The sequence below is a fragment of the Sesamum indicum genome, linkage group LG1, assembly GCF_000512975.1.
Source record: "Sesamum indicum cultivar Zhongzhi No. 13 linkage group LG1, S_indicum_v1.0, whole genome shotgun sequence".
In the NCBI taxonomy this organism is placed as follows: Eukaryota; Viridiplantae; Streptophyta; class Magnoliopsida; order Lamiales; family Pedaliaceae; genus Sesamum; species Sesamum indicum.
This window is the reverse complement of record NC_026145.1, coordinates 16,190,234-16,217,325: the sequence shown is the minus strand read 5'-3', so window position 1 is coordinate 16,217,325 and position 27,092 is coordinate 16,190,234. Positions and strand designations below refer to the sequence as shown.

The 27,092-nt window shown below is 35.7% G+C and overlaps 4 protein-coding genes and 1 pseudogene across 6 annotated transcripts in view; 1 reads left to right on the top strand and 4 right to left on the bottom strand.

Annotated features, from left to right (window-relative positions):
* Positions 1,940–4,715, bottom strand: LOC105169877 (annotated as a pseudogene).
* On the bottom strand, positions 6,015–8,367 carry LOC105169868 (aspartyl protease AED3-like). Its single transcript, XM_011090424.1, has 3 exons — positions 7,874–8,367; positions 6,644–7,118; positions 6,015–6,538 (listed from the first exon to the last, which is right to left on the bottom strand). The coding sequence occupies exons 1-3, from the start codon at positions 8,324–8,326 to the stop codon at positions 6,132–6,134; spliced, it is 1,335 nt and encodes a 444-aa protein (XP_011088726.1). The 5' UTR covers positions 8,327–8,367; the 3' UTR covers positions 6,015–6,131.
* Positions 11,406–15,248, bottom strand: LOC105169861 (hydroxyproline O-arabinosyltransferase 3-like). Its single transcript, XM_011090411.2, has 9 exons — positions 15,015–15,248; positions 13,540–14,186; positions 13,198–13,265; positions 12,915–13,116; positions 12,670–12,767; positions 12,494–12,563; positions 12,337–12,408; positions 12,110–12,223; positions 11,406–11,647 (listed from the first exon to the last, which is right to left on the bottom strand). Exons 2-9 carry the CDS (start codon positions 13,945–13,947, stop codon positions 11,579–11,581), a joined length of 1,101 nt encoding a protein of 366 aa, XP_011088713.1. The 5' UTR covers positions 13,948–14,186; positions 15,015–15,248; the 3' UTR covers positions 11,406–11,578.
* LOC105169843 (phosphatidylinositol 4-phosphate 5-kinase 6) lies at positions 16,829–22,733 on the top strand. Of its 2 annotated transcripts, none has more exons than XM_011090390.2 (8): positions 16,829–18,646; positions 19,462–19,629; positions 19,927–20,092; positions 20,462–20,581; positions 20,676–20,869; positions 21,232–21,377; positions 21,485–21,563; positions 21,936–22,733. In XM_011090390.2, the coding sequence occupies exons 1-8, from the start codon at positions 17,469–17,471 to the stop codon at positions 22,219–22,221; spliced, it is 2,337 nt and encodes a 778-aa protein (XP_011088692.1). In that variant the 5' UTR covers positions 16,829–17,468; the 3' UTR covers positions 22,222–22,733. The 2 variants fall into 2 exon arrangements, with proteins under 2 accessions (XP_011088692.1, XP_011088702.1); XM_011090400.2 differs by having other exon boundaries at positions 20,465–20,581; positions 21,936–22,732.
* LOC105169824 overlaps positions 24,088–27,092 on the bottom strand; it is a 7,982-nt gene continuing 4,977 nt past the window's right edge. Inside the window, exons 8-9 of one of the 2 annotated variants that reach the window (XM_011090370.2) lie at positions 24,556–24,680; positions 24,088–24,464 (exon numbers count right to left, since the gene is read on the bottom strand). In XM_011090370.2, coding sequence (XP_011088672.1) covers positions 24,321–24,464; positions 24,556–24,680 — 269 coding nt within the window. In that variant the 3' untranslated portion in view covers positions 24,088–24,320. The remainder of the gene's footprint in view (positions 24,465–24,555; positions 24,681–27,092) is intronic. The other variant, XM_011090379.2, reaches the window with a different exon arrangement.

The following is a 27,092-nucleotide window of genomic DNA, read 5'->3' as shown; positions in this document are numbered from 1 at the left end:
CCCCCACCCCCACCCCTTCTATATCAAGAAATACATATACGTATATATATACATATATAACTTTTAAAAATTAAATATATAACTAAATTGAATTATACTTCAAAAGTGAAAATATACATCATACACGTATTGTTGTGATACTGTTACGTAAATACAAAAGTAAATTAAAAAAAAGACCGTTTAACACAGATAACATAACCAGCATCCAATTCATACACAAATAGCCTTCTTTTTGTTTGTCTTTATTTTCTCAATCTCCGACGACCTTTCATCTATGTGTGGGGTTCAGAGCTGTGAAGTTTTTATTTACATAAAAAATAAAACTTCTACTTTATGATTCGCTACTCTTGAAATTGTAAATTTAATGAAATGATTTCGATCAAATCTGATTTGCATTATAATATTTCCACTTTTGATGAAGGACACTTCATTCATATATGCTTTTGGCAACAAGAAAAAGTAGCATATATATATATATATATAGATATACTTTTAGCACTCACTTTTCTATTTAACTTTCTGAGTGGGATAAGTTATGCACTGTTGACATATGTGGTTCTGTGTGTGAGTATGTATTGTTGACATCAATATTAGTAGCAAAAATTGCTTTTACAGTCATTTCTTTTCAACCAAATAGAGATGTTGCCTTCAAACTTCTTTTACTTTTACACTCATTGTAATAAAAAGAAATAATCATAGTTGGCATTTTTTCTTGTAAACTGTGCTGTAAAGAATAGGTAATAATTTATTTTACCATTCTTTGATTTACGATCTATTTATACTAACTATTCATGTTTTTTGAATAATTACATACACCCATAAAAAATATCAACATCATTACATAAACCATCACTTGCCTTTTTAAAAAATTACACACATACACCCTCTAAAAATCTCAACATCATTACACAAACTATTCGCACTTTTTGATTGTTAATGATGATATTTTGTAATTATGTAAAAGACAAAATTAACTTGTGTAAATAACCTATAAATTAGGGGAGTAAATGAATTTTTTTTTTTTTGGTAAATGTAAATTTTATTAATAAAACAAGATCGTACAATACAACAGTGCTCAATTGGTAGTTTCTCCCTCGACAGGCCAAGAGTAAATGGAATTTGGAGGGAGGGGGAACATATGTGTGCACTGTATATTTTCTTATTTATAAGTTTTCTTGTGATTGACTGAACATACGATCAAATGTCATTAGATTCAGATTTTTTTTATTTAATTCGTTTCTTATTCCTTTAGTATATATCAAACATAAAAATAATTTAATAAATTATTCCTTCTATGTATTTATTTTTATTCTTAAATTTATTTTTTCCCGTTCAAATTCATTCATGCATATTAATTGCCCTTACATTATTAAAAATTACGTGGTAATAATTTCAGAAGAAACATGAGTTTGAAGAGCTATAGAGAGTGGCCCAGTGGGGGAAGCAGAGATGTTGGGCTAAAGAAATCCCTACTTCAATTATTTTCAAAATTTTCATAGCTTGTGAATTCCATTCTCAAGCCCAAAGCCACTGTTCAACTTTTATGGTATTTGCCAATTAGTTTTTTTTGTTTCGATAGTTGTGGTCTCATAATTAAAAAATTATAAATTTGAATTCTAGAAATATAGATATTTTAGTTTATTTTTAATAATGCTATAATATTAAAATTAAAAAAAAAAAAAAACTTCTACAGTTCTTATATGTACAATTTTTTGCAACCTCAAATAAAGTTGCATTTAGGTTCGGTGTAGTTCAGAAAAGCAACATTGAAAAGATTTCAAGCATATAGTGGACTGAAACATTACTTTTCCTATTTTATAGTTCGGTTTAAAATTTATAATTTTTATTCTTACAAGAAGTTGAATTTTAATTAATTTTGAGACGCGGTGTCATTCCCTTTTCACGATTTTTGAGTGAAGAGGGTGGGGTGATCTGATCATCCCATAATTAATTATATCATAGATAGAACTTAGAAGAAGAACACGTTTATGACAACCAATGGGAATTAAGCATCTCGAGGTAGTCGCTAGAACCCGTGACGCTTTACGTAATGCCACACCAACAACAACATATTACTTCCAAAGTAGCACAAAACCAACCCGTGACGAACTCCTCTTAGTACAACAACCACAGCCACCCTAAAAAACTATCAATGTTTCTGATTTTAGTAATTCTCAACTTTCCATTCTTCCGACTGTCGGCACTAAAGTTCGTTCTCACTCCAAAACAAACAAAAATTCCAAATTAACCCCACATATTTGCTAATCTAGCTGCATGGCTCACGTGCGACCCCCAGCCTGGAGTTGGGCACATCGATGAGAATGCGGTGGTTCTGCTGCTGGAAGCTGGCGATCACGTTCAGGACGGAGTTGACGTTGCCTTCGGGTGCTGCTGCCATGGCAAGGCAGGAGATGGTGCTGGAGCTGCTGCGGATGATGAAGTTGTCCTGTGGGAGCGTCACGTTCATGCCGGAGAACATGAAGGTAATAGTGGGCACGTTGAAGGGCACGCTGTAGCACGTGTCGAAGCCACCCAGGGAGGAAACGGTGGCGTTGCCCATTCTCCGCCGCACTTCGTCTCTCACCGCCGTGTACGCCGGCTTCACAAGACTAGTGAACACAGTGCCTGCTCAGGAAAAGCAGAATCTCATCTCATATATTTACTGAAATGGAAAAAACAAAATCAACCCACACAAAGTTTGGAAATTCTAGCCTGATTCTACACTCCATCATCACACTTTTGTTATTAATTTAATTCGGTCAAACTCAGTTCGAGCAAAAAAATTTTATTGATTAAGGCCATTTTATTACCTGAATCGAAGACGGTGCCAGCTCCAGTGTTGGGATCAAAGGCAAAAGCACTAGGAGGAATGTCCACAACTCTCCTACCAACCCTAATAGCCATGAGATTGACATAGTAGAAGGATGATCTCCTTGGATTTTTGAGCAGTTGAGTGGTCTTGATTCTGATGGGCTGGCTGTTCGGGCCCAGCCTCAGCGATCCAGTGAAGCCCACAGACTTGTAGCTGGGCAGGCAGTAGGAGAATGTGGAGCGGTAAATACCACCAGCCTGAGACAACAGAGACAATGGGCCTCGCCCCAATCCCAACAGACCTTGCGCCGGAAAGGAGGATCCCGTGGTCTTCTGGACGCAACCGAAAGTGTAGCCGTGGATGGAGTCAGTAGCGAGGGTGATGTTGTCCTGCACCAGAGTGGCAGTCACGGGTACGTCACGTTGAACCCGCAGGTGGCGCCGCCACAGCTGGGATTGGGGACCTGAATGTAATAAATTAATCATCATTGCAAATGTAATAATTCAAGAAAGATAATTGTTGTTTGGGGTAATGAATGAAGACAGGGACTTGCAGTGTGCGGTGCCCCAATCAAGGGCCAGAGCTAACATTGGATCTTCTCGGCCCCAGGAAATAATTCCCAACTCACGTGATTTACATTTTTTTTTAATTTGAAAAATCAAAATTTTGAATTCCTACCTATCCTTTGCATCATAAATGTTGCAATTGTATTGACAAATAATTTATAAATATGTCTGTGAGCAATCTATGATCCTAAGAGTATAATCCGACTGCAATGGCGATCGAAATTGAAGCAACCCAGATTTATTCCTGCCCAAAAGAGAAAATTATTTACGACATACTAATTTTAGCAGTATTTAAAGACGGATATTAATTCTTTTTCATAAGAAGAATCGTCGATGATGAACTCAAAGAATAAATTAAATATAATTTTTTTTATATTCTATTTAAAAATAATAATAATTTACACAACATGTATGTACTAAATAAACAAAATATATAATAGAATTGGGCTAAGAATGATTTTAACTTAATAAATCTTAATTATATTGTCCTTGCATTTCAAGAATTAGCAATGATTGTTTGTTCTTGATGTAACTTTATCACCTCTTTCAAAAAAGGTTTCTGTTCTGATTATTTTGAAAATAACTTTACCACATATCCCGACAGACCTGTCAGCATGCCAAAAACAGTTTCACCTTTACACTTTTCCTCACATCCTCATCTCAATCAAATTATTACTATTGTTAACTCTCCTTCACCTCACGGGCTACGTTGACCCTCCGCCGTGCAGACAAGAAAAAATCCACACCACTAGCGGCGGCGCGTGACATTGCAGTACAGGGATTAAGCTTATGTGTATGAACGTACCTGGCTGCATTGCGGGGCGCCGCACTTCAGGGGTTTGAAGGTGGAGGACTTGGCAGAGTTGTAAGTGGTGGAGGAGCAGGCGACGCAGCCGGTGCAGGGAACCCAGGCGGCGTCGTTGCTGGTGTCGACGGCCATCAGCAGGGTCTGAGCAGGGGTGCCGATCTTGGCCTTGACAATGTAGGTGGGGTTCTGAACCACGGCCCTGGCGGAGGCTAACGGCACGATGGAGCGGCCGGCGACGAGGCTGGAGAGGTAAAGGAGCCTGGCCTTGTCGTTGGACTGCATCTGGAGGAGGGTGTCTTGCCATGAGAGATGTGTTCTGGGCCTGAAGGGGGAGCATGGGCTGTTTACATGGAAGACCTTGAGGGTGGAGCCCTGCTCGGGTGCATCGCAGCTGCGGGGGTGCAGGCCATGGGCCAATGAGAAGGAGAGGATGGCGAGTGAGAAGAGAAGGGCAGTGGTGGTCATTGGAGCAAAGGAGGGAGGCTTGGTTTTTGTGTTGTGGGGATGGAGTAGGGAGTGTAAGTAGGTGGGTTATTTATAGTTGGGAGTGTGGGTTTTAAGTGTGAGAATGTGTGTTTTTTTGTGTATCCCAAATTTTTTATTACACTCTCATGTGTTATATATATATATATATAAGATAAATTATACTAATAATACCCATTAAATTTAAATTTAAATACATAAATATTTCTATTTTTTATAAAATTATGCAAGATAATGTATTTTATGAAATATTTATATAAATCTTTTACACTAAATAACGAATGAACTTATAATTACAAATAGAAATAATGTTAGAGATGTGAATTTATGTTATGAATCCGGATGCACAAATGTGTGGGTTCCAGACTGTATATATCCTAATTATTTACTGTATTTTGAGTGTGAGATTATGAGTTTTGATTGCAGAGCAAAGGAGTGGTACAGTATTTTGTTATGGTTAGTGGCAAAATTAGTGAGTAGAGAGATGAGAGATGTGAGATGTGTGTGCAATGATTTTGTTTTGATATGGTTGGGTGTAAGTGTGAAAGGGAGAATGTTGAGTTTGAATTTGGGAATAGTACAGCACACACTCCCATCTAAATCCAATAAAAAACACAGACCTTTATAGATTCAATTCAACTTAATTTCAGGTTTGGGCAGGGGATGTTAATTTCTATTTCCACTACTCCCCATTCTCACAATGCCATATGGGCATATGCATAATTTAATTCACCACAAACATTCATTTTTATAATTTTATTGAATAATTCTTTCTCTTTATTTTGTATTAAAAAATAAATGAATGAATACTATATTAATATAATTTTAGTATATCAAAAATTTTATTAATGAAAATATTCAATTTCTAGCGATTTTGTTATCTTTGCTCTGATAATTATATACAGTATTATCAACCAGAAGGAGAAAAGAAATTGGAGAAAAATTACATATATAGATATATATGTGTAATAAAATAAATAAAAATAAAAACTTACTTTTTTGTCTTTTTGGCTTTATACTTCCACTTTTCCGCTCAATTTGGACAAAAACAAAATCGGCCTCTAGATGGATTTCATATATACCGAATTTTACTTCACCTCTATCTTTTCCTTCTAACCAAATACCAAACTATTTGTTATATATTTATTTTTACTTCCACTTCTTTATACTTCCACTCTTCACCCAAACCAAACAACTTTAAATAATTTTAGTTAGTAAAATAATATTTATTAATTTTTTTTTATATTCAGTATGTTTTTCTATTTATTAAGTACTTTAAATTTAAATTTTAGCTTATTTATAATTTATATTTTTTATACTTTAAATTTAAATAATATTTATGCAATTATTTATCAGTTGATTTTATATCAACAAAGTCTTTACAGATTTTCCAGCCTCTTCACCGCTATGCCCCAAATCCATACATTATAAACAAAAAAACCCTAAAACCGATCGAAATTCCTCAATTATGAGCATTGAAGGTCCCTGATCTAACCGGCAGCCGGGGAACAAGCTTGCTGCATGGTTCACGGGATACGCACACCCTGGAGTTGAGCTCGTCGATCACGATGCGCTGGTTCTGCTGCTGGAAGCTGCCGATGATGTTCACTACGGAGTCTACGTTGTCCGGCGCCGCCATCATGGCGAGACACGAGGTGGTGCCGTAGCTGCTCCGGATTAGGAAGTTGTCCTGATGGAGCGTCACGTCTAGGTCGGGGAACATGAACGTTATGGTGGTCACCACGATGGGCACGGTGTAGCACGTGTCGAAGCCTCCCAGAGAAGACACGGTGGCATTGCCCATCCGCCGTCGGAGCTCGTCTCTCACCGCCGTGTACGCCGGCTTCACGAGACTCGTGAACATAGTACCTGTTCCATCGAGAAAAGAGGAGAAAAAACGTGAGGGGTAAAATTCTTCAGTTATTTTCAAAATCTAATTCAGGATTAAAAAATCAATAATTATCAAGAACTTACCAGAATCAAAGAATGTACCTCCACCAGTGCTGGCATTGAACGCAAAAGCGGTAGGAGGAATGCAGACAACACGCCCACCAACCTTAATAGCCGTGAGATTGGCATAGTAAAGGGACGATCGTCTTTCGTTCCTAAGCAACGGAGTACAGTTTATTTTCTTCGGTTGGTTTTCGGGCCCCAATTTCAGCGATCCAGTGAAGTTGGCGGACTTGAGGTTGGGCAAGCAATAGGAGAATGTCGACTGATAGAGCTCAGAAGTTTGTGACGTTAGAGATAAGGGGCCTCGCCCCAAGCCCAACAAACCCTGAGGCGGCAGGGAGGTGCCGTTAGCTGTCTGGATGCACCCGAAGGTGTAGCCGGCAATGGGGTTGGGAGCGAGGCCGAAAGTATCCTGTACAAGGTTGGCGGAGAAGGAGGAACCGCCATAGGCCCAGTTGAAGCCGCAGGTGGCGCCTCCGCAGCTTGGACTGGGGACCTGAATGAAATTTAAATTGAAGTAATAAAGGTATAGATCATGCATGATCATTATATTATGGTCAAAGATATTGTCAAAAGACTGAGTAATAGTTAATCTATGTGCAAAGATTTTACACAGTGATCATTGATGGATGAACATGTGGAGATTGTAATATAATGTAACAAGATAAAGAGTCATATAAGATGTGCTGCTATGTTGCTACATGCACCAATCAAGGAAGATTGGATAGTGCTGGCCCCCTGATTGCAAAGCAGGTCACATGATTACACAGGCAAATGATTTCAATTCACAAGGCAAAAACTAGAAGGAATTAATTATTAATTGTTAATTGGGACTCGGAGAGTGGAAGAAATAGCTAGTGATATGATTAGTCTTTTGTACCTGAAGACTTACAATCAATTTATCTTCTTCCCAACAAAAAGAAAAATTCTCTACAGTAAATTATCACTAATTACAAATATATCTTAAGCATTAATATATTATTTTGATATTATCACAACATAATTATTAATAATAAGAATTGTAGTGCATTAAATTATCATTATAAATAATTAGTTAAATACACACTGCATATGTATTTACCAAGAAATTTCATCCCGTTTAGTATTTCAATGCCTGCTGCAAAGTTTCCTTATAACAGGACCAAAAGACAAACAAAAGAACAGAACAAAAACGATGATCAAGCCACAGAACAGAACAAGTCATGCATGCTAAAAGGCTATCTAGTGACACTTAATTACATATGTACATACCTGACTGCACTGCGTGGCATGGCAAGGCACGGTCCTGAAGGTGGAAGACTTGGCAGAATCAAAACTGGCGGCGGAGCATCCAACGCAGCCTGTGCACGGAATCCAGGAGGCGTCGTTCCCGGTGTCCACCGCCATGAGCAACGTCTGAGGCGGAGTCCCAATTCTGGCCCTAACAATGTAGGAAGGATTATGAGTGATGGTCATGCCGGCCGCTATCGGCACAATGGGCCGGGCGGAGGCGAGGCTGGACAAGTAGTGCAGCCTGGCATTGTCATTGGACTGCATTTGGAGCACAGTGTGTTCCCATGAGAGTTGCGTTGTAGGGCTGAATGGGGAGATGAGTAGGGTGTTTGCATGGTAAATTTTGATGTTTGTGTTTGGAGGGAAGAGAGCTTGGGCTAGGGAGAGCATCAATAGAGTGGCTAGTGAGAAGAGATGAAGAGCCTTCTTCATGTTTGATGATATAATATTTGTGGTTCTTTGATGTAGGTAGCTAGTGTTGGTAGATAGGTAATTTATAGTGTTGAAATGTGTATTACTATGTGTTTTTTGGGGAATTTAATGCTTGCTTCCACTAATTAATTGCGACTAAATTTAATTAATCATTATGTATGTGATAAGTAATTTTATTTTATTTATTTTTATTTTTTGGGGGTATGTATATGGCTAATACAATATATGGAACATAGGGTTGGCTAAACTTAATTGTTTAAAAAGTTTTATAATTAAACCCGCACATCTTATAAGATATTTTTAGAACTTATAAGACTTTAAATTTTATTTTTACATTAGTTATTGAAATGTTAGGATAAAATAAAATAACTAAATTTATAAACTGTTGGCGCTGTTCGAAAATTGATAATTAATTCGAAGGAGTAATCTTTTAATATCACAAAAACAAGTTAGGAACTACGTACCCTTTAAATCCTCTCTTTTACAAAATATTTACCAAACATTTTACCACGTTTTATAATTTTTTTAAAGAATTTATAAGCTCGCCCCTAATTAAAACGAGCTATGAGACTAAACTAATTAAAACATGTTTAATTAATTGCTTAATGAAGAGATTAGGTTAATTTGGTTGATTACAAAAATCATGGTTGTAGATTTACCACATATTTATACAATCAATTATAATTAAAAAAAAATAGAATTAGCAAAATATCATACTTTATGCATGAGACTTGTAATCATATGCTCCACTACCTAATTAAGTGCATGCAATCCTATTAAGAAAAAATTAAAAATATATATATAAAAAATATTATGAATTCGAGTCTAATTAAATTTGTTGGTATTTTTTTTATTTATTAATAATTTATTATAATTTATTTTATTTTATTTAGTTATAATGATGTATTGATCAAATATTGATATGCTAGCATTCGATTCATGTTATGCACATATTTAATTTGATTATAATTAAAATCATATTTAAAGAAAGAGAGAGAAATGAGAAACTAATAAAATAATTTAAATTTTTTGAAAAAAATAACAGACCAAAAGTATTGAAGGCACCAATTTAAGTATAAATTGCTAAGTTACATATAAGAATATTAATATTTAAGTTAATAATATAATTAGCATATAAGTTAAATATACTTCACAGTTTGTGTAAATTATTCATCCACATGAATTGCGTAAAATAGTCGGCAACGCCGCAACGGACAAAGACAGTATGGAAAAGAGGTGACTTCGTAGCTGAAAAGAAATCGCTGTTGGAGTAAAAGCGACTATTGTCAGAGTCACATGTACTGAAAGCTACAGCATCTATTTGCCTGGTAAACTCCACCTGCTCTTCTACTTTTACCATTTCTTTTAGTAATAATTACTTTTTCAGATATAATTTTAAAACTATTTTATGTATTTCCTATTTTGTTTGCCCCCAATTGGCATTTTCTTCCTAACTTCTGTAAATAAATAAAAAAAAAACCAGTCATTAATTCTTTCCCATTTTTTCCTACCTTTTTTTTTATTATCAAATATACAGAGTTTTGTAGTTTACCAAATTTGAAGTTGGGGTGAAAATTTGGTAAACAATATGATTTAAAAAATGGTATATGTAGTGTAAATTGTGTCGTTAAGATATATGTAGTGGTGGATGGCAACGATGGAAAAAATAATAATTTTTTGAAAAAATTATACTTTTAGTCCCACACGATAGCCTGTATTGTACTTTTGATCTTACAGTTTACGGGCTTTCACTTTTAGTCGCATAGGATAAATATTGTAATATTTTTGATCTTATAGAATAAATATTGTGGTACATTTGGTCCCACAGGATATAAAGTTGTTTATATCTTATAAGACAAAATGTTTCATAATTAGTATCCTATGGTATCAAATATGACATAATTTTTATTATAAAAAAATGCTACAATATTTATCCTATGGGACTAAAGGAGCTAAGCCCACAAGTCATGGGACAAAAAATGTAACACATCTTATCGTGTGAGACTAAAAATGCAATTTTTTCAAAAACTTTTTTATGAAACTATATTAATAATTTTAAATCAACCAATGTACTATAAATACAATACATCCAGCATACAATCAATAATTTTAAATCAACCAACAAAATTGAAGTAAACAAAGAAAACGGCGTACTATTATGAAAAATAAACTAAATACTTATATCTATGTCACTTAATCTCACAACCTTTTAATTGTAAGATCCGAATATTAATTTTACATCCTATACAAATTTTAAATAAATTTTGATAACTATAAAAGTCATGAATATTGCAATTTAAAAATGGATCCCAATATGAGAATAGTGGGCACTTTTAGGATTCCCCCATATGTATATGTCTCCAAAGTGGTAATTATTTTATGTAGACCAAGATGTGATCTGATTTTATTGCACTACAACATTAAAAAATAATTAAAAAAAGAATGCGAATCCAGAATGAGAAAAGCAAATTCACTTTTGACTGAAAATTACTATTATTCTGATGTCATAGAAAGAATCAAAATTTGGTGTCAAACCACTGACTGCTCTGACCACTACAGAATGAGAAAGGTTTGCATGTGATTTGTTTCTGTATATATATGACTAATAAGACAATACAACTTATGCTGCATCACTGATTCTTTTTATTTTTTTTTAAGAAAAATCCAAAAATTTAAGTTAGGAGTACTTTCACATATATATATAGTTTTATTTAATTTCATGTGATTTTTTACTGAGTATGTGTAGTATAGTAATATCAGCTGTTGAAAGATGATGCTTATGTAGGTCACCTGTGGGGCAAACACGTGGGTCTTTGAGCTGGCCTCATCCAGTTGGGCCGTTTTTGAACAGCATGGGCTCAAGGGAAGTTTGAGTGGAGAAATGGATGAATGGGTGAGAAAAAGCTGGTAACGTCACGTGGAGGGTGAGGGGTAATTGAATGCTGAAATCAATAAACTCTAGAATGATGCATGAACAAGAATGTGGATGATGAGGTCCACCTCTATTTGTACCGCAGGAGTTATTGGAGGAAGCAGCCTCAAGATGGATTTTCCTTTCACTTTTGTTTTCAAATTCCTCCAATTTTCACTTCAACCTCAAACCACTGGCACTAGTTTCATATGGGATGGGGTGCATTCCACTGTAAGAAAGAAATGTGCAGAAAAAAAACAAACACAAGGGCTCTCTACCTAAACTCTGTAAGTATTTGCATTCATTCTAAGGCAAAGTTTTGATTAATGAGCTGTTTGTCTTCATTTTTGTGCCGTATCCCAATCTGGGATGTCGGCAGTAGCTTCATTCACCATTTTTACAAGAGTCACCTGCAAACAACAAACAGAATCACAACTATATGACCATCCTCACCATGCCTTAAAAACAAACGAATAGACGGGACGAAAATCTAACGTTACATTTGGCTGAAAGGATTCAAATGGCTCCATATTAAAAGAATTTGAAATCCATTATTATTATATGAAATACGAGGGTTCAAAAACGTATTTGAAATCATTTCTAATGTGGAGTCACACAAACAAATGCAAAGAATTTGTTATTAGTGATTTGAAAGTTCTAACCCCACACCCCTCAATCCAAACATAGTGTGCATAAACTTTCTGTTTTTCTTTTGTTGTTGTACTCCTATACTCTACAACGTCGAAATTTTGTAATCATATGTCTAACCGGAAGAATTTTTATGTATAAGGCTTTGAAACCAAACATCATCAAGAATAATTTAAACAACTGAATCATGCATGATTCAAACGAGACAAATTGCGTTCACATACCACACTTTCTGGAACACCAGGAGGAGGCAATGACAGATTTCGAGGTGGAGGCCCGTGAAGGTAGGATCGCTTATTGAAACGCCACTCTCCGATTTTCCCATAAGTTAGTTCACCCTGATGAGAAAGCCATTAGCGTGACGTTCAGGCTCAGCAGCGCATACTGATAGTTTGTAGGTGAAAAAGAACTCTTCTTTATTGGACAAAAGTAGAAGAACAAATTACTTTACCTTCATGTTGTAGTCGCAAGCGTAAGTGTAATGAAGAATAAACTTATTTCCGGTTTCCAAGTCCCATGGAGGCTGAAATGCAGTACAATTGAAATCAACTCAATGCAAGGAAAAGAACGAGACTAATATGACGTATGATATGGTTCAGAAACAAAACCTGCAACATGAAGCCTCGGTAGAGACTATGCTGCACTCCATGAAGAGCAGAGGCCACAGCATATGCATACCTTTTCGTGCAACAATGGACAACAGAAAAGTTAGAAATTCTGCTAAAAATTGACGATGAGAGCTTTGACTCAAAACATAAAGGAAATGTTTCGCAAACATGCTCACATTTCTAGCACCCATCCAAAAGTATTATCTGTCTCTGGATCATTTTTCATTTTAAGCGAAACGTTCATCCAGGTAGGTGCAATTTTCTCCAGCAAATCCTGAGAAAGTCAATCCAGATTTCGTTAAACTTTATTATAACCAAGAAACTGATGATCAGATACTCAAGCCCTCTTCAGCAAGTGCACCCATATAGAGAAAAAATGAAACCATATTCGTCGGTAATAAGTAGTGGCCGGCATGATCACCTTCTTAATTATAACTGGAGAATTCCCGATGGGATCAATGCTTGTTACTGGACCCATTTCCTCTGGGAAAAACTTCCGTATAATCTTCACATTTTCTGAGGGCTTGATGTAAAAAAAGGGGAATGCAGCAGGATATCCTTCATAGACCAAGTTGGGCAGTGGATTTAGAAATATATGATCAGGTTCTGCCATCAATATATATCTGCAGCAGCACAAAAATTAAGATCTCGACCTGGCGTGAGAATTACGGCCATTCATATCATTTGGATAGAAGCAAGCTTACTCTTCTTCAATTTTCACCTTATCCAGCCATTGCACGAAAGCCCATGGTCTGTTCAGGACGACATAACCCTGGATGCAGCATCACATTTACAATAAGTTAACCCACTATAGCCTAGTCCATAAATTTAAAAGCAAAACTTCGCGTGTATGGGAAATAGGCAGGGAATGGGTTCAATCATCCCTTCACAGTTACAAAGAAAGTGAGAGCTAAATTCCAAGAACTCCATAGACCTGAGAATTAGTAACCTATTTAGCCAAAACGGATGTGGTTTCACAAAAAGAAAAGCCGGTGTTATGTCATAGAGTACAGGAAAACAACCGAGAACAAAGTATGAATTCTCACCCGATCCAAACCTTCAGGAAGAGGATCAACCACAACTGTAGGGATCTCGTCCATCAGGTTATCAGGATTTCCAGAATGAAGAATTCGAGTAAACTTTCCCATGTCTGATCCAGGCAAATCCTTCCTCTTCTTATACCAGTAGTACATTATACGACACTGCCATCTGCTATAGGGCGAAGCAGTGGCTGTCAGGGCAACATGAAAAAGCAGCCTTTGATTCTTTGTTCTTTTTGCATGCTCTGGCATCTCAATGACTGGATCAGTGAGAAGCTGACTCGAGTTTTCACCAGAAGTCCATTTTCTAGGACTGGAGTCTCGGTAATGTACAATCATCGTAATGAAGTTATATGTCAAGAAGAAAACGCCAATAGACAAGATTACCAAGAAAACTGGTACCGCTTGCCTCATGTTTTTCTTCCCTAAATGTGATCTTCGAATCAAAGAATGATCCACCTGAACCAAAAACCAACTAGTTTTCTCTTTCAAATACCTTCAAGAACACAAGGAAAGCAAGCTGTCATGCAGCTTCTCTTTCCCCAAAATGAAAAGAACTGGACATACTAATACTCGCTCTCATTATGCCTTCTGTGACTTTTTTTGTCAAATACCATTTCAATCTGTCGAACGTAGAGATACAAATAACTCATCTGCAAATTCACAATGATTCCATCAGCTTTAAGCAAGAATTGCATTAAGCAGCCAGAGTTAACAAAGACAACAATGAATACCAATGATTTCCTCATCAACACACCAAACAGAAACAATCTCATCAACCAAACCCCAAATGTCAAAATAAAGTGTAGAAAATTGAACTGGAATTCATTTGCTTATGCATGTTAACCATCCTTTTCACAATACAAGAAATAAACCAATACAATGTTGGGACCCTATATTCAGATTCAACCAGAAAAGGTGCAGATTATATATCTGCCACTCTCCGCAAAAAGTCGTTGAAAATAAATCCCAGCAAGAGTAGGAAAGTTACAACCTCCTGATTCTTCCCAACGATTGAAGCTGCATTGCAGCGTCAGGACTCTAGACTTTCGAAATCAGATATCTATGGCCTTAAAACACCATAAACCTATGAAATTTCACAATATTTACCGGTCCCAAATAATAATCCAATCAGTAAAGCAATCCAATATTTACCGGTCAAAAACACCATGCAACATGAAAATTCACATAAGTTTCCAAGCAAAACCCATGAAACTGCTGTCAAATCAAAATCATTAATTCCAGATAAACTCAACAGCCCACCATCTTAATCCTAGTCAATAAACTTCAAGAAAGCAGAGCCATCCAAGATTCTAAGAACAACAACAAGTCATACAAATGAAGCCCAATAATATTAACAAAAAAGACCAGCTTTTACTCAAACCTCCCACAGATCGGAAAAAGATATCCGGAAATTCAGTTCCGGGCCAATCAAGAAACCGAAAATCATCCAAGAAAGAGTAATGGGAGTAGAACTTAACCTTCAATCAAGAACTGGGAGGGAAAACGAGAGAGAGAGAGGAGAAGGAATGGTGTGAGAGAAGGGAAGAAAGAGAAGTGCGAATGAGACAGAAAAAACAGCAGAAGAATGCGTAGAAGTGGGCGATAGATTTGTCTGAGAGCAAAGATCACAAAAGTGTTAGAGCCTCCTCGTACTATCACACACGCCAATGATGAGCAAATGAAAACGTGTGCGTGTGCGGGGTGTGTTGTCTGTTGTCCGATTCCGAGCAACCGATTCACGAGGCTTCTTAAGTTGTCCATTTCTTTGACTTTGATTGACACTATTTTTTCCTAATTATTTTTCACCTATCCTAATTATGAAATAAAAAGAAATCTCTCCAATTAATCTAACAATCTCTTGCATTGGATGCTAATATGCATTTAATTAATAGTATATTTAAAAAATTAAATAGTATCTGATAAGATACTAATTTTGTAAATTTTCTTTCTTGTGTGCATGTTGAGCTAATCCATTACATCATATTTAGATTACAAATATTGATAATAAACAAACTGTAAATCTCATTATTCATCAATTCTAAACTTTATTATTTAAATTCAATCTTAATGACAGATACAGACAAGTATTTCACCTTCATTGCACGCGAAGAGTGTAAACAACTTATAAGCTTCAATTCCTTCTTTCTCCATAAATATACTTTTTTTAAATAAAATTATAAGACTTGTTTATTTTTATATATGTGTATAATACAATGTCTACTATTTTTATATAGAAATTGCAATTATGCATGAGAAGACAAAAAGGGTGGAGGGCCACAATCGTAATTAGCATTTAAAATATCTGGACCAAATGAATAATTTACGACCATCAAATATCTGGAAACCTAAGTGCGAAGCTTCTAATTTACTTTTCACCCCTTCTTTTAAACATAGGATCAAACTCAGCTCATTTATCAATAAACACAAACAAACAGGCGAATAAGCATTCGTATTTTTGGTTAATATGATCTTAAACAGAATTTTATTATTTTCTTAGAGAAGTAAACAATTTGGCTATTTAAAGCTTATCATGCAGTGAATATTATCCTTACGTTTAAAGTGAACTCACATTAAGTTAGTATTATATTATCGGTTGATATATTTTAGGGTAAATTATAATAATTTTTTATGAAATTTGACATAATTGCAAATATTTTCTTTTTATTTAAAAAATTATCAATACTTTCTGATTTTAACGGTTGTCCAACAACTAGCTCAATCTGTTAGTCTTCATTAGGCTTGATTATTCAATTTTTGTGGTGAATGATCAAAATGCCCTTATGAATTATAAATTATATTTACTTATCAGATTCTTTTTTATGGACAATGTTGACATTATTTTTTTTTATAATTTTCAAGTTTTTCCATCCACCTCTTAAAAAAATAAGAGTAAAGTTGACAATTTCAAACATTTATTAAAAGATACATAATTTTATCAAATATTAGAGATATTGATAATTTATCAAATAAAAAAGAGATTATTTGTAATTATATCATACCTTAAAGGGGTTCGTTAGTATAATATGATGAGAGTGATATATTTAGAGGGTGTAAAAGTAGTTGTGTTTGAAAATGATATAGAAACTAAAATTAGTATTGGGATTGGGAAGAGTTTCTCTTGTATGGGAATTGGCATCGGGAAAGTGATTGTTAATGTTGTCTGTGAAGGGGCCAAACAAAATATGGCAAACACAGAGAGAAATGATTACATTACAATTTACACCCACATTTTGTCTTCTCCTCATCCTTCCATTTGTTAGGCGTGTAAGCAAATTTAGGAGCCAAATCCGGAAACCAAGAATTAATACTATTGTGTTTGCTGAATCTTTTATTTTCAGAAAGAATTAACAGATTGTGAAAAGCTTTATTTAGTAAAGGAAACAGGGAAAAAAGAAAGGAAGAAACACAAATTTTTCATAATTACGAAAAGAGTAAATTCAGAAGAAAATAGGTTTGTGTCTTGTCTTTTGCTTTTCTTGTCAATCAAACAGCTCCTGTTTTTGAAAAATCTTTGACACCCATTTTGAGGGAAATTACAAGCAGAAAGGCCAGCCATTTTCAAGAAATCAGAAGGAGAAGAAAGGTTCTTGTTGTTCTTGATTTTAGGTTCTCCTTTTGGTGGGAGTTGTTATCCCATTTTCTTGTTAGTTTTCCGTAACTTGCAGCTGCCTTTTTCTTAATCACATGAAAAAGATACCAATTTGAGCAAATGAGCCAGAAAACATGTTAGAGAGAAGCAAGTCTGTTGTTTTAGATTTTAGTTGATTGTGGTCATTTGGGTTGTAGGAAACATGGATGATGATTTGCTATTTGAGCTCATTTCCTTGACACAAAGAAATTTTGATTTGGGCTAAGGGGAGAAGGTCAGAAAATGAGGTATTAAGGTTGGAGAAAGATAGAAAGAGGGAAAAGGTGGGACATTTTGGAAGAGAATGAGCAGAGCATTGAATGGCATTGTCAACGCCTGGGAAGGAAAGTTGAAGAAATCTCAAGCACCTGCAAAGAAAAGGGCAAACAGCCTGTTTACAGCAATGTCAGTTGCCCATGTGGATGATGATGAGATTCATCCCCCTGGTGAGGTTTATCATGTTGAGAAGGTCTTCTCCAATGGAGACGTTTACATGGGCCAGTGGGCAGACAACTGCCCCAACGGCCATGGCAAGTGCTTGTGGGCAGATGGCTGTATGTATGTCGGCAACTGGTGCAGAGGGAAGACTAAGGGGAAAGGGAAGTTCAGTTGGCCCTGCGGTGCCACTTATGAGGGTCAATTCAAGAACGGTTACATGGATGGTGAGGGTACCTATACGGGCTCATCGGAAGATACCTATAGAGGCACTTGGGTGTCTAATATGATGCACGGTAAGGGGGAAAGAAATTATGCCAATGGGGACCATTATGAGGGGCATTGGCGTCGAGGACAGCCTCATGGCAATGGGAAGTATCTATGGAACAATGGGAACCAGTACATTGGGCATTGGAGGCATGGCAAGATGAATGGCAACGGAACAATGACATGGGCTAACGGCCATCGGTATGAAGGTAGTTGGGAGGATGGATTGCCTAGAGGGAATGGGACGTTCCGATGGGTTGATGGAAGTTTCTATGTAGGTGTCTGGAGTAAGGACCCAAAGGAGCAGAGTGGGACTTATTATCCATGCAATTCTCAGTCGGGTAGTTTTGACTGGGATCCTCAAGAAGTATACTTGGTGAAGTTAAGTGATTGTACGATCAATCCTGGAGAGAATATCACTGTTTTCCCTTCACAAAAAACTGTTAATTGGCCTTGTGAAGGGGAGGACTCGCAGAAGCATTCATCAGGAAGGAGTCATAAAACAAATGATTCAAGACGGAGGAGAGCGTCTGTGGATGGGTCGCTGAGCAATGCTGAGCATAGCTTGGGCTCCGAATCGGATTCTAGTCTCGATGGCAGTAGTGAATGTTTAGATTCAGGAAGAGAGGTAGATGAAAGGTCGGGAGTTCAGGAATTAGATATGTCCAGTGGGTATCCACGACCTCATATCGTACTAAAGCCAACAAAGAAGCAGGGGCTCACAATATCAAAAGGCCACAAGAATTATGAGCTTATGCTGAATTTGCAGCTAGGAATAAGGTATCCATGTCTTTAGGTTGCATTTTTTTGTCTTTAAATCTCAGTATGTTATATAAAGGATGAACATGGATTGCTTTTCATATTTAGTACATCTCTTAGTTTTGAATATGAAGAAACAGAAAAAAAAAGTAAGATTGGAGTTTTTGCTGATATGCATGGGCCTGGATGTGGAAAAAAGATGAACTAAAGTAGTGAACCTGGATGTTTTTGTAAGTTATTCAATGTAATGTAACATTTCCAGATGCCTGTTGCTTCTGGATGCCAGCATCTTATTAACCATATATAAGTGATGAGAATAAGGGTAAACTAAGACAACTCTAACATTATATTATTTGGAATTTTTCGTGTGTATAATCTTATTTTGTTATTTGTGAGATGAACATTTCTCTGAAGCTTTCTGTTCCACATGGTTTTCTCAATATCTATATTATCTTCAAGTGCCCCCTGTTTGAATGAAAAATTGCTTGTTTGAAGGAATCAACTTTTTATCATCTTCTTGACACACTGCTTGTAGTTTGGGTTTCACTAAAGAGAAGCTGAATGGAAGATTTCTGCTAGAGGCTTAGGTTATTAATCTGCAAAAAGGTTCCTCCATGAATGTTTCTTTCATAAATCTTGAGGTACAAGCCACTGAAGCCTAGTGAGACTTTCGTTAGTGTCTGCACTATAGTTGCGCCCTAGGTGTTATACATGAATCCTGAAAGAAATGATTTCTCCATCCTATTGATTACCACATCCCAAAATGGTAGTGCTTGATCCGTATTTCTGTTTCGCTATTGTTTTTCTGCCTGGAGCTCATTCGTTCTGTTATCCAGGCATTCTGTTGGGAAACCTGCTCCAGCTACATCCCTCGATCTCAAAGCTACAGCTTTTGATCCCAGGGATAAAACATGGACGAGATTTCCGCCACAAGGATCTAAACATACTCCGCCGCACCAATCATGTGAATTCAGATGGAAGGATTACTGCCCATTGGTTTTCAGGTGAGATACAGTCATATAATATTGCAAGCCAATAAATATCACTTCATCTATGAGTCTTCTAGAATTTTAACTTCTTCCTTTGTGTTGTAGAGAAATTCTCTGGACTATTTCTTTCCTAACCTTTGTATTTTCACATGTAAATTATGTCTTTGTATGTCTCTTTGTCTCTGGTGTTAATGTTAACATTGTGTTTAAGTAGATACGGGCATGTTCTTTCATTTCTTAAGATGGATATATCTTACTGAGCATACTTTCCCACAACCCATTACCTTATTAGATATGATAATTTGCTTTCAGGACACTGAGAAAATTATTTAAGGTGGATCCAGCAGATTACATGTTATCCTTATGTGGAAACGATGCCCTTCGGGAGCTTTCCTCACCTGGAAAAAGCGGAAGCTTCTTCTACTTGACCAACGATGACAAATACATGATAAAAACAATGAAGAAGTCCGAAGCAAAAGTGAGTTCCGATTAGGATTCCCAAGATATAACACTGACATTTTTCATGAAAATGTATGTGTCTCTTGGTTCTTGTGAACTTGACTGGATAAAAGCTCTATTTCTGATCTGTAGGTGCCAAGTTGAAGAAGCATCATCTCGTATAAAATGTTTCGAAAATGTCTTCCATGTATAGTTATTTTGGAATAATTTTATTTGATCTTTGTATAACATTCAGATCTTCAAGTCTCTGAGTAATTACCATATTTGCTGCTGATTACCCCGTCAACCATGCATATTTCTTATTTTCCCCAAATGTACACATCTTATAAAGTAATTTCAGACTTCTGAAATTTTTATGTGAAACATACTTAAATTCATGATCCCATAGCAGGTGCTTATAAGAATGCTTTCAGCTTATTATAACCATGTTCGGGCCTGCGAGAATACCCTGGTAACCAAATTTTTTGGTCTTCACTGTGTGAAGTTGACTGGTGCTGCACAGAAGAAGGTATCACTGATTACACTCCCTTTGTCAAATTGAATTATTTCAAACTTCCATCCTATTGACGCTTCTAATTCGCTATCATACGATCTATAAGCAGGTGCGGTTTGTTATAATGGGAAACTTGTTCTGTACTCAATATGCCATCCACAGACGTTTTGACTTGAAAGGTTCTTCCCATGGTCGCTTAACTGACAAACCTGAATCTGAGATTGAAGCAACAACCACCCTCAAGGATCTTGATTTGAACTACATCTTCCGAATGCCGAAGTCTTGGTTCCAAGAATTCTGCAGGTAAATAAGTTATAGTCTCGTTGTAGCAAATTTACATGTCTGGAGACAGAGAATGAGAACATTCTTTTTTTTTTTTTTTTTTTTAAGTTAACCACCCGGAGGTGGGGGGAGAATGAGAACATTCATTGATTGCTCTTGCAAAATCTAAATGGTTGAAAAATGCTGTTATCTGGAATGACATTACTTTCGAGAGAAAGAGCTTGTATCTATGAAGGGAAAGGCATAAATAATCTTGAAAAGATTGATTTATCTAATGATGAGACGAATTCGATTAAACTTTTGCAACTACATTTGAATTGTGAGGTTCTAAATTTTGGCTAAGACTTTTACATGTGCTATAACATGAAAGTTCGGATGTGCAGCCAAGTGGACCGAGACTGCGACTTTCTTGAACATGAGAGGATTATGGATTATAGTCTTCTGGTTGGTGTTCACTTCAGAGATATGTCTCGTTCTGGGAAGCTACTACATGCTGATGTTAATGTTTCCGCAGATCGAAGCCCCATTGGTATATACATGCATAAAACCTTTCATTATTTCTCCCCCTTGTTTGTGTCTTTCTCATTGTCTGAAGAATACTTTCTTACATGATGAGACTTTTCAACAATTATGTAGGGAACGGAGACCAAACTATTGACGGAGCAGCTCCACGATTGTCCACGACAGATTTGGATACTCCCTCCTATCCTATCAGGTAAACCATATTTATCATAACTGTAAAGTTTTTCTGATAATTTTGTGATGTTGACCTGCTATCGCTCATCATCTCGACACCTAATTTCTCAAACTACTTCAGTTTTTCTAAAGGATCTTTTCTAAGATGTTCATTTGTAGAGCCTAAAAAAAATTTCTTCCGCATCTCAGTTGCTAAGTTAACATGATGAATACTTGAGCAAAGTTCACATAACAGCCTGGTTCTTGATAATTTAGATAAGCGAGCTGAGTAGACGTGAACTTTTCATAACTCAAAACTTGTCCATTATCTTCAAACAGGATCAGATTTTTTTAAATTCAACAATCATCTTACTTCCTGTTTCTCAGTAATAATTCATTCGAGTCTTGGCAGGTGGCCATCAGCTAGATTAGGTTCAAACATTCCTGCACGAGCTGAAGTAACGGTGAGGAATAATGGTGAGGCTCAGCTGGTGGGGGAGCCAACGGGGGAGTATTACGACGTGGTCCTAGTATTTGGTATAATAGACATATTACAAGATTATGATATCTCCAAGAAGCTTGAACATGCATACAAGTCATTCCAATACAATCCAAGTGCGATTTCTGCTGTCGACCCCCGACAGTACTCCAAGCGCTTCCGTGATTTCATATTCAGAATTTTCACAGAAGACGCTTGAAATCGAAAGCTAACTGGAATATATACATCCCAGTTGCATCTGGTAGGCCTCAGTTGTAAAGTTGGTTTGCTGCAAATGACCATTTTCTCTTACCGCGCAAGAAAGAGAAGCATTTACCTAGAAAGTTCGGCCTTGTTGGATAAAGGTGCCTCCATTGTGCACGCTGTTACAGTTAGCTTTTCCATATTGTTATTGTATTTATAGGAAGAGATAGGCTAAACATTTTTATTGAGTTACAGAACAACAATGTGAGCAGAGGCACTCAATGCTGTGTATAAACGGAACAGAAGCGGGCGAAAGCTCGAGTGCGGGGCTGATTTTGTGTACCTATATTTTTTGGTCCCAGAATGTAAGAAGTCTCTGGGATTCCAGCAGTGAATAAGCTTGTACAGAAGGTTGAAAATGGAATGGCAATGAGATATACACATTTAAACAGAGAAACATGGACTCCTCTCTACTTTCTGTTTCAGTGTTTTGCAAGAGTAATAGTATATTGTTATCCACCAGTTACAAGCTTCATCTTCTGCGTGGAATTCTGCCTATTTAACTTCTAGCTCCTCTCTTTCAAAGCTTGAATTCCCAGTTTTGAAGTTTCTCTGACAGAAAAGGATTGTTTTTCACTGAAACCATAAACACAGTAATATTTACGGGTAGGAACATTTTTGTTTCTTAAAAATGTATTTGGTTAAGATTTTCTTCCATATACTAAAAAAGATAAAATAAAGGGAAAAATTATAATTTTAATCCATATGATAGAAGGTTTCAGCAGAATTGGTCATCTGCTTTACGGAATTTTTAAAATGATATTAAAATTAAAAAAATTCGACACATTTATAAAGTAAAAAATTAAAAGTGTTGAACCCCTTCTTATGAAATTAAAATTGTAATTTCTCCAAGAATAAAGTTGTCCCTAAAGAATACTTATGAAAAGTATATCCACTTTAATAGTTACGGTTATATTTGAATTGAAGAATTTTGAGGGAATGATTTGATAAAATGGTGTCAAATAACTCTATATTGGAATTATATGAAATTCGTCACTGTCTATCAAAACATAATTTGAATTTAGAGATGAAAACTTTATTTATTTTAAATTAGAATTAATCTAAATAAATTTAAAAAAATTGCACTAAAAATTTTAAATCTATCAACCGAGATGTAACTTGACACCAGTAAAATTTGTTGTTACTCGTCCATGATACTTCATCACAAGAATACAACATCTCTTGATTTAATAAATTTTATAGTTAATATTATTTTACACAAGCTTAGAGTTTTTCTAAAACACTTCAAACTGGTGCAATGCGCATATATTTTACTAATTACGTAAATGTCATTTTGTATTCCAAGTGTCATCTAAAAATTAATAGTATGTATGTTTTTAAAACAATCTTATTAAATATTTTGAATTTCAACTGAAAACCAATTCGATATAAAATTAGGTTTCAAAAGCTCTCTAACTATAAATTATGAGTCTACAAAAGACTTGTAAGAAAAAATTAAACTGGTTTTAAAAAATATATTATTATACCCGGCGATAACATATTTATGATCCAAACTTTTTGGCAGAAAAGATATTCCAACCACAACCTTTTTGTAGCTGCCCGTGTATGTTTGTGCAAAACGATCTTAATCAGGTTTACGCCAGAACTACATTTGCTCCTTCTCATAACTTGTTTTGCTTAAATAATATTTCTCAATGCGCTTTGAGTGTACACAACCCAAAAAAGACCAACCAAAGGAAGAACAAGAAGAAAATACTTAATATATTAATACTGTATACTATCTACTTGAACACTGCCCAACTGATGCTAGATTTTCAATCTTATGACATTCTCCAGCCTCAGTTGATAGTATCCAAGGGGGTAGTCTGCAATTTTCCATTGTCGACTTGCAAAAATATTGCAATCATTGGTAAAGTAAGAGATTGGAACTAGCTAAAGCGCTTGGTATTCTTGTCATTTGTACAAGTCAAGTCTATTATTTACATCCAGAGTCTCCACATAATCAGTTGCATAACTACTTACACTTCTTTACAACATTTTTCCTCAGGTAAGGTTCAAAATTGATACCATATAAGACTGACTTAGGCGCCAAAATTACCATGGTTCAGAATTGTTGAAAAGGATACCTTTGTTGTTTGGCTGCCTGGACCAACCCTCCTCCATCATAATGAGGTTCAGGCGAATTATTAGTTTCTCTACGGCATCTTCTTCCAAGTCGTTAGTTGAATCAGGTTGCTGCTGAATTGGGGAAGATATCAGTGAATGATCAATTATTTCAGTAAATTGGCGGAAAAGAAAATGCATTCTAGCTTGATTTGAGAAGCTCTACCTTTGTGTCCTGGTAAAGCTTAAGATACTGCAGTGATTCCTCATAAAATCCACAATGGTACAGGAGAACAGCATAGTCTCTTAGTTCCTTTGGATCAGTTTTGAGTAAGATAAGGCGTTCGCATGCTGTTAAGATGTACAATTTTAAAATGGGAATAACAGTGGAGCAATGTAAGCAATCTTGACAGGTGATCAATGAGTTCGGAAACCATGATTGTGAAAAGTAAGGATCTAATAAACTGAACATTGCAATTGTTTAATGAGAAGCAACTTCTGAGAGTGCTTTCAAGAACATGAAGTGTGCTATGTGGAAGCATGATTCAATTCAATAGGACTTCCAAAGCCTTGACATGGTTTATGTCATGTTGTTCAGTTGTTCAGAAGGTAAAAACACCAGAAACATATTATTAGTAGAAATGCATAAAATACCAGACAAAACTTTCATATGTTAAGTTAATTTACTGCGCTGACATTTCTTGGTGAAACATACAGTATTGAGGCATTTCTATAAATACCAGCTAACTTGGGCAAAATATCTTGATCACTATCACTCAAAAAGTTACATCTGTCACAGCCTTGTACGCAAATAACCTTCTCATGTAACCAAGGGCAATCCTATGTTAGATCATGTCCCCAATCATGATTAGTTACAGTAGCAGCATGATCTAATGGGTGTGATATCCCATGGACCATAAATATTGACTGACCCAAGAACACTTACCTCAATTGCTAGCAGGACTTAAACATTACTGTTTTTGCCCTACAAAAGAGCAAAGACTTTCTATGATGTATTCTAGGAATATTTCTTCAGTCATATATAACTGTAATCCCTACTTCAATCATGTACATACATACCCTGCTTGTTTGTTATTATTGGTATATTATATTGAGCATGCATCACCCGCCCACAGTTCAATTAGGTACAATCAGGCCAGAAATAACCAAATAAACCTCCCATGTGGTTTTGTCTAAATACAGATGGACCCTACAGGTTCATAAAACTACATCCACCTCCCTGAAGTTGTACGCTTTTCATGCCACAACAGTTAGTGTTCATAAGGAATTAACACCAACCAAAATTACTAATGAGAATCCAATGTTATCCTTGGCATCATTATTTAGTGAAACTGGCAACACATACACAGCAATGAGCTATGTCCAGGATTACAACCTCCGATAAAATTTGTCCCAATTTACACAAACCCCTAAAAAATTAATCCAATTTATACTATCTTCATTTAAAATGTAAATGTTTCTAACTTACCACAAAATTTATTGATGAATACATTCTAAATTATTCTAGTTAAAATATTAGTACTTAAATAAACAAACAAACAGTACATATCTCCAGTATTTATTCTTCAATCACATTATCCACTATCATTTTATAACCAATGAATTGTTAATTGAGGAGGAGAAGATATTATGCTCAAAATAAAAATCTAGATGTATGGTGTTCAAATGAGTTTGGATTTGGATAATTAACTTAATGTAGGACTAAAAAATGTGCCAAGATATTAGGACATTTCATGACTTTACTAGAATGATCCATGAGGGGTCTAAATACAAAATTAAATAAAAACATTTGAAATGTATACATAATACAAAAACATCAGAGCGAAGGTATTTACAATTAGGAGTAACCTCCAAGGATGTTTAACTAATTGTAATAGAAGGGTCCATAGGAAAATAATTTAATGCCAAATAAGAGAACTTTCAGTGTTTTGTGTCTTAGAGAAATGTTCTTGGAAAAGGCTATTTTTGGGATAAGAACTGCGAACGTTGTATTTAGGTGTGTTGCTCGAACCAGTTGATGGGATGTATTTGGAAAATAAGTTTCGATAAGCCATTTTTGGACAGACATATTCTACTAAGATGTCATATCAAGTTAGCTTTTCTCTAATTATAGGTGTCACATCAAATTTTAGATAATTATGTATTAATATTATATTAATAACTGAAAAGATAAATCTATATTAAGATACTGCAAGCATATTTTCCTATTGATGTAGTCATTGGAGTATGTATAAAGTATAAGCAATAAATTGTGTAACAATAGAAATACATATTGTATGTGTGTATGTAGTAATAATCACGCTTATCGAATTAAAGAAAGAGGAGATGTGTTTGGTGGAATAAAACAAAAACCCGTATTAATAAATGTGCTTTGAATCTGGGAGAAGAAAACAGTACTGAGAAATAGAACCAAATTTTGCCTTAGCTTTCCAAAGAACAATTTACATATTACTCGCATGTTGCTCCCTATCTTTAATGAACTGTGGTATCCCCAAAATATGCTACATTTTTACTGTATGAATAGAACACAGAGTCCATTTCACTTGTTACTGAAACTTGAGGCCTGCTCAGAAAATTTATGTTTTTTCTACTTCACAGCACTGCCATTAATCAAATTGAGGGGCTGTCTAAGATCCAAACCCAGCCACATTAATTTGCAATTACATTTGTGGTTTAAATTATCTCCTTTGTCGGCCAAAAAGAGTAGAAACAGTCTGAACTAAATTTTGGGCTCTGAATATC

Excerpts from the sequence above, each read along its gene's own strand:
- LOC105169861 (XM_011090411.2), bottom strand. The coding sequence starts at position 13,947 with ATGAGGCAAGCGGTACCAGTTTTCTTGGTAATCTTGTCTATTGGCGTT. Across the intron at positions 12,768-12,914 it reads CTCCAGTTATAATTAAGAAG|GATTTGCTGGAGAAAATTGC; the intron begins GTGATCATGCCG and ends TGACTTTCTCAG. Across the intron at positions 11,648-12,109 it reads CTGGTGTTCCAGAAAGTGTG|GTGACTCTTGTAAAAATGGT; the intron begins GTATGTGAACGC and ends TGTTGTTTGCAG.
- LOC105169868 (XM_011090424.1), bottom strand. The coding sequence starts at position 8,326 with ATGAAGAAGGCTCTTCATCTCTTCTCACTAGCCACTCTATTGATGCTC. Across the intron at positions 7,119-7,873 it reads ATGCCACGCAGTGCAGTCAG|GTCCCCAGTCCAAGCTGCGG; the intron begins GTATGTACATAT and ends AATTTCATTCAG. Across the intron at positions 6,539-6,643 it reads AGGTACATTCTTTGATTCTG|GTACTATGTTCACGAGTCTC; the intron begins GTAAGTTCTTGA and ends TCGATGGAACAG.
- LOC105169843 (XM_011090390.2), top strand. The coding sequence starts at position 17,469 with ATGAGCAGAGCATTGAATGGCATTGTCAACGCCTGGGAAGGAAAGTTG. Across the intron at positions 19,630-19,926 it reads TACTGCCCATTGGTTTTCAG|GACACTGAGAAAATTATTTA; the intron begins GTGAGATACAGT and ends ATTTGCTTTCAG. Across the intron at positions 20,093-20,461 it reads TGAAGAAGTCCGAAGCAAAA|CAGGTGCTTATAAGAATGCT; the intron begins GTGAGTTCCGAT and ends ATGATCCCATAG.